The sequence below is a fragment of the Magnolia sinica genome, chromosome 18 (assembly GCF_029962835.1).
Source record: "Magnolia sinica isolate HGM2019 chromosome 18, MsV1, whole genome shotgun sequence".
Lineage (NCBI taxonomy): Eukaryota > Viridiplantae > Streptophyta > Magnoliopsida > Magnoliales > Magnoliaceae > Magnolia > Magnolia sinica.
Window position 1 is genome coordinate 32134733 of NC_080590.1, and position 11111 is coordinate 32145843.

Below are 11111 nucleotides of genomic sequence, written 5' to 3' on the forward strand. Positions count from 1 at the left end.
GTTGCTGCCGTTATTGAAAAAATGTTTGACTCCAATGTCAAATTTTCAAAAGACATAGTCATGACACCATTCCTGCAATTGATAATTACATTTGACGTGGCAAGGAATGGGCGACTAAGAATGACGGGAATCTGAGTGCTCATGTTATTGATGGGTTCGGTGTCCAGGATGATAAAATCTACAGGGTAGTAAAATCTATCGACCTGGACTAACACATCCTCAATTATCCCTCTTGGTACACGAACAGAGCGATCAGCAAGTTGTAGTGTGGTTAGGGTGGGTTTTAATTCACCCAAACCTAACTGTTTGTATACCGAGTAGGGAATCAGATTGACGCTCGCTCCTAAGTCAAGAAGTGCGTGATCAATTCGATGGTTCCCGATTACACATGATATGGTTGGGCTACCGGGATCCTTGAATTTCTGCGGCACGTCTTGCTTCAGGATGGCATCACTTTCTCAATCAAGAAGATTTTCTTTTGAATAATTTTTCGTCTTTTGGTCGTGCATAAGTCTTTCAGAAATTTGGCATATGAAGGAATCTGTTTCACGACATCAAGTAGAGGAATGTTGACTTTTACTTATTTCAACACCTCTAGGATATCCTGAGAGTTAGAAAGAGGTTTTGGTGAAACCAACCGTTGGGGGAACGGAGCAACTGGCTTCTCTAGAAGTTCCGGTTCTACTTTTTGTAGGGCATCACTGGATCCATCATTGTTGTCCTCTTCTGGTTCTTGAGGCTTTTCGGGCCTAACCGGAAGAGTTTTATCAATGATCTTTCCACTCCTAAGAGTGGTGATGGATTTAGCGTGCCCAATCTGATTTGAAGAGCTGGGATAATTAATCTCTTACTGCAGTTTAGGATTGGGGAGAGTTTGTGCAGGAAGCATCCCCTTTTCTATAACCGTCATACGAGAATCTATTTTTTGCATAAAATCTGTAATTCCCTGCATTGCCTGAGCCAGCTCTTGTATGGAATTTTGAACCGGTTCCTCTTGAGGTTTCACTTGATTTGGATTTTGATTGAAGAAACCTGGAGGAGTAGCCGTTTGTCCGTTCCTCTAACTAAAGTTTGGATGATTTTTCCAACCAGGATTGTACGTATTGGAGTTAGGTCCAGTAAAAGGTCTTTGATAGTTGTTTACGGCATTGGCTTGTTCATTCAACACTCCTCGAAAGGCGGGTATTGTAGGACAATTTTCAGTTGTATGAATGTTGCAATCACAGATGCCGCAAACAATTTCATTGACCTTATCCTTCTTTCCTTCCATGGCCTCAACTTTCCTTATGAGCGTAGTCACTTTACACTTGAGATCATCTTCTTCTTTCAAGAGATATATCCACCTTTCTCCTTTAATTGAGTCGGCCTAGACGTGGTGTTCGACTTTGGGTAATAGTCCCAAGATTGTGTTTTTTCAGCCAGACTGTCGAGGTAGTCCCATACCTCGTCGACATCTTTATTAATGAACTCTCCATTACACATTGTCTCGACCATTTGGCGCATGGAAGATGTCAGTCCATCGTAAAAAAAATTTGTAATGCGCCACGTTTCAAATCCGTGTTGTGGGCATGAACTGACCAAATCTTTGAACCTTTCCCAACATTGGAAGAATGTTTCATCTTCCTTTTGGGCAAAGTTCATGATTACTTTTCTGAGGGTAATCGTTTTATGATGTGGGAAGAATTTTTTTATGAATTCCCTTTGCATGTCGTTCCATGTGCCAATGGATCTAGGACGCAGTGAATGTAACCACGTCTTAGCTTTCTCATTTAAGGAAAAAGGAAAGAGTTTCAGCCTAATTGTATCCTCAGATACATTAGGAAAACATAATGTGGCTATAATCTCATCGAACTCTTTCAAATGTAAATATGGGCTTTCTGATTCAAGTCCATGAAATTTGGGAAGGAGTTGGATAACTTCTGGTTTGATATCCATTTGTCCTATATTTTCAGGGAAAATCATACATGAGGGTGTACTCACTCCCGCCGGTTGTAGATAATCTCGTAAAGTACGAGGCGGGGGTGCCTGTTGCACCTCATTTTCATCTTGGGTATCCTCCACCCTGGGTGAAAGTAGAGGAGGTTGGTCTTCAGCCATAACTTCAGTTAACTCAGGGGATTTCGAGCGGTGTCTAGTCCTGCGATGGATAATCAACCCTCAACCAATCCTCCTTCAGTCAAGAGACGTCGAGTGTTGTCACGGGCCCACTTGGGCATGAAAACACTCGCAGCCCTCAATTAAAAACCTAATCCTAAGAAAGGAAAAGAAAATCTAGAAAGAAAGAGAGAGTTAGAAAGAAATTACTAAATTAGAGTCCTAAGTTAAAACCTACAAAATAAAACAAAATAAGTTAGATTTTAAAAGAAGAGGAACAATCCTTTAAAAGAAAGGTAGTAGTAAACTGATTTTTAAAGGAAAGTGGAAACTTCTAAAATAAATTAGGAAAGTCCTAAACTAGAAAGTAAATTACTAAAAGAGAACTGAAAAATAGAAAGTAGGGAAGGAGCTTACCGAATTAGAAATTTCTATCTTAAAGGCCTACAAAATAGGAAGGTTAGTTTCTAAACAAAAATTCTAAAAATAAATTAGGAAAACAAAATTAGATTCTAAAAGAGTTAAAATTAGAAAGTGAAAAACAAAAGAAGAAAGTTTCTAAAATTAGAGGATTTTTCTAGAAAGGGAAATAACTAACCTAGTTTCTAAAAATAAACTGCTTCCTAAAAATAGAAAAAATACTAGAATTAAAATTTTCAAAATTTAAACCCTAATTCTAAAAGGTAGAAAAAGTAGAGAGATTAGGAAGGAATTACCAATGTAGAAACTTATGTCAGGATCCTACAAAACATGGAAACAAGTTAGTTTTAGAAATCAATTAAAAACCTAAAACTAAAGTTATTAAACTAATCCTAAACCTAATTAATTTCAGAGAATCGCAACCGTCAGTCCCCGGCAACGGCGCCAAAAACTTGTTCACACCCCAAGTGCAGGGTTGTGATGTAGTAATAAACTCGGTAAGACCGAGGTCGAATCCACAGGGACTGATACCTGTACGTTATCTGAAACCAAGTAGAACTAGAACTAGACTAAGATGTGATCTAAACCAAATAGAATTTAAGAAATAATTGTGGAACAATTATCTAAAACTTTAAGGAATTTAGAGGAAGGAAACTAGGGATTCAGAGGATCTACTTGTAGGGATCAGGGAGATCTTATGCCTGCATTAAGATTCATGGAAATCAAACTGAACCTACTTGATTTAATCTTCATGTGATGAAAGGAATATGAATCAGAATGGATTCTATCATCAAACCATGCCCAGGAAACAGAGCAAACAATAGAATTAAACCAATTACCAACCAATCAGATGATTGTGAAGGTTAGGAAGGATACCGCCATCCAGCCATGCCCAGGAGACGATGGCGAACAACAGGGCTTCCTGACGTCACAATCAAAATACGGAAAAGGAAATACTCAAAGCCATTGCAAACCCATTGTAATGTCAGTCACAACAGGCCATTAAAGACTACAAATATTCTCATAATAAAATTAAATCAAAATTCAATTTAGTCTAAATAAAAGGCATAATAACAGTCTCCCATCACACTACAGGCTTCACCTCTTAGCCCTAGCTAAGAGGTTCAGCCAGACATGAATGGCTTGAACTCAAAGCAAATAAAAAGAAAAAAGAAAACGAAAAATAAAAGAAAATAAGAAAAAAAACTTCTTATCTTTTCTCTTTCATCTTTCCTCTCTCTCTCTCTCTCTCTCTCTCTCTCTCTCTCTCTCTCTCTCTCTCGTTTTCAGCCCTGACGTCCAGCACCCCTCTACACACTCCAGCCGTGGATGCTCCACCTTGCTCCCTGTCTCCTTCACGTTTCAGCCTCCAATCTCTTTTTCTTCCCACGCTGCCAGCAGCCACGTCCAGCCTTACACGCTGCCTCCAGCCACGTCCAGCCTTCCTTAATATCCTCTCCTGACAGTCCCCGATCTCTCTCTACCTTATAGGCAGCCGAACCTATCCCCTGCAGGCGTGCTGAAGGGGGACTCTTTTCTCCCCGTCTTCGATCAGGAATCTCCGCAAAAACAATCGGTGCGGAAACTCCATTTACGCAGCAAGACAATATTGCTGATTTGCGTTAGCTGCAGGACCCATGATCTGAGTCTAAGGAGAAATCCGCCCCGTCCATTAGATGAGGCTAGAAATTATGGTCGAGAATATATATTTTTGGTCCTCTGCTGATGCGGCATACTGGATATTTTATCTGCCATCCATCTTGCGTTTGAAGTATTGAAATCCGATCCTCGCTATCTCTTGGACTTTTGTCACCTAGGTCTTGCTCAGATGGACCGAGGGATTCTAATGGATGGTCCGGATTGGACCTTTGAGTTCAGATGGTGGCCCACAAGGATCAACCGGCGCCCCTGTTTCATGCCAGAAGAAACGGAAGTTTCCGTCTTTTGATTGAGAGTCGGTGGGGCCCATGAACACTGTCATAAAGTAAATCCACTCCGTTCATAAGATTCGTGACAAAATTTTGGTAAGAGGGATGGATTTTGGATCAGATTCGGCGTGGGCCCACGGAAGAAATCAGCTGCAATAGTTGTAGGGCAGTCCATTTGTGACCATTGAAACCAACACGTGTGCGTGCATGAGTGCATAAAGTCAACATGGGTTTGGCTAAATCGAGCCCCTCTGCATGATGGACGGCTCGGATTGAGCATTTGGACCATGATGATGGCCCACTGAGATCATCCGCAGTCTCTGTTTCATGACAGAAACAGAGTTCTGTTTTTGAAGAGAGACGTCCCTGTGTTGCCATGCACTCTTAGTGCAAAAAGTGTACTATGTACACTGTATGATGATTATGAGAAATCCACACCATCCATCTTGTTCCCCATTTCATTTGAGCCGTGGGGGCCGAAGTTAAAGCGTATCTAAACAGTTGGTGGGCCCCAAATCAGGATTTTATGGACTGATCTGTTAGTTCAGCCACTTTCACGAGGATCCAATGGCTGAAATTTGACGTGTACAGTTAGTTTTTGGTCCTCGAGCCATGTATAAAGTTTCGAGCCAAACAGATGATGGAAACCCAGTGATCTTGCATTCTGGCTGACTTTCAGGCCGCTTGAGCTTCAGTTTCTCAATTTTCGCGGATCCTTGGCGTGTAATTCCGTCGATCTTGGTCCCCTGGAGTCCGTCCCTTGCCTTGGTGCATTCTGAACGTTAAATCCGTGCTTTTAGCATTTCGATCCAGTCTCAGCTCGCAATTCCACCTTGCAACACAAACATGATTAAAATGGGTTATTCAATGGTACCATATTTGAAAATCCAGGCAATAACAGGGTCTGATATGCAATATTTGACCCTCAACAATGCTCGATCTTTTTGGGTTATGTGAAGTACGACAAAATATAAAAGTGTCGAAATTCTGTTGAATCCCTCAAAAAATTGTGAAACCTTATAAAGTAGAGACTGCGCGCCATGCGGGCGAGTGAAAAAGGGCATCGAACCCCTTTCTTTTTCATCATCAAGACTCTTGCTAGGAATCTATGATCGCAGACTAATTGCGGAAGTCACTTGATTCGGGGAGTTGTGAGATTTCTCGACCCTTAAGTGATTATATGATTTTTAGCTAGCCATAAATTTTAAACTTCATTTGATTAATTACAACTCTAAACCTATTGCATTTTTATACTTAAGTTAACACCTACTCCAATTGCTCCAATAAATAACGAAAAGTCAAGGAAGTGAGGGCACCTCGCTTACGGGAGATGTTTATGAAGTCTATCTTTTTCTTAAAGACTATAAATAACTTTCTCAGTCGAGGTCCACTTTTCTATTTATGTATAGTAATTGTCCCTAAATATGCAAGATTAAGAACCAAGAGATAAATTATTATATTATCAAGTACATGAGGATGATGTGTCCTAACTCTAGAGGCAAGATCGCCAATTCTTATTCTATGGTCGTTTACATTTCTATTGCTATTGCTATCATAATTGAAGGATACAAGTTCACCAAGGTATGTCAATGTCTTTAGATTATCGATTTTGATGATTCCTTCATCAATTTCAATTAGGAATCCTTTTGCAATCTCTTTCTTGAGAAATGAAATTTTTAATAAGCCCCAGGCTTAGTTTGTCAAACTTTCTCATTCATCATAATTAGTTGTTTCAGTAACTAAACTTAAATTCATAGATTTAATAAGTTGGTCATTTTTCAAAGTTAAGTCCAAATCCAAACATCTAAGGACGATTTCTAGAGCCTTCTGCCATCATGAGAAGTTTAAGCATGATGGGAATGTTATTCGATTGAGAGAAAACTGATCCAATATTCATAATTGCGACATGGGACAGACAACTAGATCATTAAGGATGTCAGACTTAAACATCAATATTGATGTGAAACTCAGTGCATTATCACGGCCCCTTTTTGTAAAACCCAGAATGAAACATGCTTAGTGGTTATTACAATGAGGCTGATTCAACGATATAAGCCCGAACGAACCAACATCTTTGCGGCAAGATAAACCATTTTAATCCTACGTTGTTAACACCATCTCATCGCCCAACATGCAACAGTATGATACGTTAGAGAGACGTTTGGATGAAAGAAGAAAGAAGAATGCTGTGGTGACTGCACACACAAGCTCATGGCCATTGCCCCATCCCCATTGTTCCCTGTAGTGTGGTCCACCTGAGTCGTGGATCTTGCTGATTTTGCGTCCCCAGAACCTACCATCGAGGACCCCACCTGATGAACGGAGTAGATTTCACATGTACAAAATAGTGGGTGTGTTACACACACAACAGGTTTTAGTGGGCCAAGGTAGGCCTAAAACGAGCCCATTCGTTCGTCCAGGTCCGATCAAAGACCATGACACCAACGGTCAAATAAAGTGATATGGCGTGGGCCTTTAACATCCATCAGATCAAGTGGGGCCCACTTCTCATTAGCATTCAATCAAGATCTGACTGAAAAAATTTCAACTCCCGATCTAACGGAAAAGAAAAGAAAAGAAAAATGGGTAGACAGCTGTAATCATCAAAAGTAAAAGCGAAATCTCTGTTTTTAACAAATAAAAGCAGCTGATAATCAACGTAGAAAAGAATATAAAAACAAGCGCGAGAATCTTGTGATAGTTCACCACCATTTAAAAAATGACAGCCACTCATCATCCTCAGATGCCACACGAAGATACAGCTATCCACACCATCCACATCGTGGGGCACGTAGTGAATGGACCACACCTATAAAACCAAACCGATCGAGCAACCCTAACCATCCAATTACTGGCTATCAAATGGATGGTTGAAAGTAATTCAAAGTTAAAAAATCAGATGGTTACTATCGATTTTGGGGTTAGGGTTCATCCACATTGTAGTATGCGATTTGAACGGTCTGGATTGCCATACAACATATGTAATGCGGTGAGTGACCACCAAACACACAAAAGCCTAATCCGTAGCCCGCGAACTATTCGAAACAGTAGTCCGCAGCAACTGAAAACCACCATTTCTTCACTGCAGAAGAAAACCGGAAGAGAAAAGCAGCAGCAAAACAGCCATTCCAAACCTAACCCTAATCCCCGAACCTCCATTGTAGAAGGTCTGACCCTGGTTCGTCGTAACAGTATCCGACGGTGGCGAATCCATAGGAGGCGCCACGTACGGCGGAGGCGGCGGCTGGTTGAGGCTGGGAGGCAGCCCTCGGCCATGGCCCACCATGATCTCAAATCCCATCCCTTTATCGCACTGGGTCCCATCATCCGCATCAGAGAAGTAGTAATTAACGCCCTCGATCGTCAGCGGCACCGCCACCATGGCAGGTTTTCCGATCTCCTGGCTGCCGAAGAACACGAACGTCTCGTCGCCGGAATCTTCGTCGGTGGTGCAGCTTTTGTAGGTGGTCTCGTTGTACGTCTGGATCACGGTCTGGTTCGTGTTCGTGTTGAAAACTGATGAACGAATCGAGTGGTAGAGTTGCAATTAGATGCAGAATCGAGGATTTTATTGAAGGAATGATGGGGTTTTTTGTAATTTTCTTACTGAGATAGTCGCCGAGGTTGAAGGTCTGGTTCGCGGCCCAGGACGAGTAGTTTGCTGAGGGAGTGCTGGTGGTGAGATTGAAGAACCATCCCGACTGTCCGCCTACGGTGTGGTTGGTGTAAGGAGGAGCGTCGGATGATGTGGCGACAGAGGCTGTGGCGATTAGAACGGTGATGATGAGTGGGAGATGGACCATGGTTGCGATGGTTGGAGAGAAGTCTTCCTTAGCATTTGTGTAAAGATGAGGCTTCGGAGCCCTTTTATAGATGTGATGATGGAGTCTTTTGGACCGTTGGATCGGACTAGTCGGTGACGAGGAACGCGGATGCACCGCCGATTAAAAAGTCCCACGCGTACGTCAGGAATGGACGGTGAAAAGTAAACATTCATCACGGTGGGCCTCATAGAGTGAGTAACTGGGAAATCTGGTTCGTCAAAAATAAAGCACGGCCAAAAGCAACGGTGTAAAAATCATGCCTAAGACCTATGGATGGGATGCGTCTGATGGATGGTATGATATTTGGTTCATCATTTCATCCTAGTGGGGCACGTCTGATGAATAGTTTTGATGGGATATACACAACATGGTGGGCCAGGAAAGTTTTATTGGTTGGGATCCCATCCCAACTGTTCGTTGTGGTGCGGCCTACATGAATTTACGTTCGGGATGATTTTTCATCCCATGGCCTAACATCGAAGGAGATATCTGATGGACGGAGTGGATCAGATGAGCAGTTGAAATGATCCCACAAGAAGCGGGTGCGGCTTCTGTGGATCCCCAGTCCGCCGAGGCGGGTGGGATCCCTGACCGTGGGGCCCACCATGATATATTTTTCTTATATCGACGTCGTTTATACGTTTTGAAAACTCATTTTAAGGGAACGGATTGGCTACTCCCGCTGCCACTAGCCAATGGCTGATGGTCGGTGCTCTGTGGGCCCTAACATGATGTATGTGTTTCATCCATTCCGTCCATCTATTTTAATAGATCATTTTATGGTATAAGGACAAAAATGAGGTATATCACAATCTCAAGTGAACCACGTTACAGGAAACAGTGTTGAATGCACGTCAATCATTAAAAACTTTTTGGGGGCCAAAGTTTTTAATCGAGCTGATATTTGGTTTTTCGCTTCATATGGGTCTTTATTACCTGATCAACAGATTGGATGCCAAATAAACAGTACAGTGGGCCTTAGGAGGATTTTAATGGTGGATTTTCAATCACTATTGTTTTCCTGTGGTGTGGTCCACCTGAGATTTATATCCCTCTCATTTTTTGGAAGCCTAAAATGATCTGTAAAAATGGATGAACGGCATGCATGAAACACATACATCATAGTGGGCCCACAGAGCACCGTCCATCAGCCACGGGGCTATTGGCAGGGAAGTAGTCAATCCGTTTACCATTTTAAGTAACGATTAAAAAAATGAAGGTGTACCATAATACTGAAAATAGTGGAAATAGACCGTTAAAAACTTCTGGTGGGCCACAAAAGTTTTGGATCAAGATGATATTTGTGTGTCTCTTCATTAAGGTCTTTGTGACCTTATCAACAAGTTGGATGGAAAATAAACATTCTGGTGGGCCCATTAAGTTTTTAATGGTGAGGATTCAATCATGACTGTTTTTTGTGGTATAGTCCACCTAAGATTTGGATCTACTTCATTTTTGGGATTATGCCCTAACATAAGCTGTAAAAATGGATGGACAGTGTGGATGTAAGGAAAATACATCATAGTGGCCCCAGATCCGGAGATCCACCCAAACCGCCCCCAAAGAAGCCGGGAAAGACTACAAGTCGCGGAAGTGGTGGTACCTACCGACCCCACATGAGCGCACTTCTTTTCTTAAAGCGATACTCTACTGAGTGTGATGGATGGTACTCGGGCACTTATAAATCATAACGAAATATACAAGATAATCAAATCAAACCGTCCATATAGTAGGCCCCACTTCAGATGGTTTATGAAACTGTTAATGATGGACGGGCAGCATGAAAAACGATCTCCGGTTAGAATTCAACAAACAAATTTCATTAATTGATTACAACCATCCGATTTATGTTATTTTAGATTTATAACCTATATCTTCAGTTTTTTTTTTTAATGAGTTGGACGGTCTAATATGAGTTAGATATGTGCCACACGTACAAATTCAAAATGCAAGCGCCTGCGTATCATCCATCAGGCTCCTTCTGAGTATTAAGGTTAGGTTGCTGTTGTTGACTTCTAAAAACTGAGAACTGCGTGTTCTACACGCACAGTCTTCCTGCGCAACTCTACACGCGTGTGATCCTGGAATCCGTGTAGAGAATCTTAGCTTGATCTGGTGCGTCCAACGTACAGATGATCTGCTGAAAAATCAGGTCAGTCACGGAAACGGATTGGCTACTCCCGCTGCCACCAGCCAATGGCCGATCGTCGGTGCTCTGTGGGCTCTACCATGATGTATGTGTTTCATCCATGCCGTCCATCTATTTTTCTAGATCATTTTAGGGTATGAGAACAAAAATGAGGTATATCCCATTCTCAACTAGAACACATTACAGGAAAAGTGTTGAATGAACTTCGACCATTAAAAACATTTTTGGGGCCCAAAAAGGTTTTGGATCAAGCTGATCTTTGTTTTTTCCCTTCATCTAGGTCTTTATGAACTAATCAACAGATTGGATGTCAAATAAACAGTATGGTGGGCCTTAGGAGGATTTTAATGATGGACATACAATCACTATTGTTTTCCCATGGTGTAGTCAACCTGAGATTTATATCCCTCTCATTTTTGGATTATGCCCTAAAATGATCCGCAAAAATGGATGAGCGGCATGGATGAAACACATACATTATGGTGGGGCCCACAGAGCACCGACCATCGGCCACCTGGCTAGTGGCAGGGGGAATAGCCAATCCGTTTCCGTCGGTCACCGTTCGTACAAAAAATAATGGCCAGTATGCAAAAGAACATGCGGACGGTTCAGATTTACCGTCCATGTGTGCATGAGAAATGGACCGGCCAGTTCTAGTTCCTGTCCAGATCTTCAGTGGGTCCCATCATATACACG

The 11111-nt window shown here is 41.9% G+C and overlaps 1 protein-coding gene and 1 non-coding gene across 2 annotated transcripts; one reads left to right on the forward strand and one right to left on the reverse strand.

Annotated features, from left to right (window-relative positions):
• Positions 1–1552: 1552 nt before the first annotated feature.
• Positions 1553–1659, forward strand: LOC131234238 (small nucleolar RNA R71). Its single transcript, XR_009165642.1, has one exon. It is a non-coding gene; the product is annotated as a small nucleolar RNA R71 (small nucleolar RNA).
• Positions 1660–6999: 5340 nt separating this feature from the next.
• On the reverse strand, positions 7000–8297 carry LOC131233418 (early nodulin-like protein 18). Its single transcript, XM_058230119.1, has 2 exons — positions 8050–8297; positions 7000–7958 (listed from the first exon to the last, which is right to left on the reverse strand). The coding sequence occupies exons 1-2, from the start codon at positions 8243–8245 to the stop codon at positions 7522–7524; spliced, it is 633 nt and encodes a 210-aa protein (XP_058086102.1). The 5' UTR covers positions 8246–8297; the 3' UTR covers positions 7000–7521.
• Positions 8298–11111: the final 2814 nt, after the last annotated feature.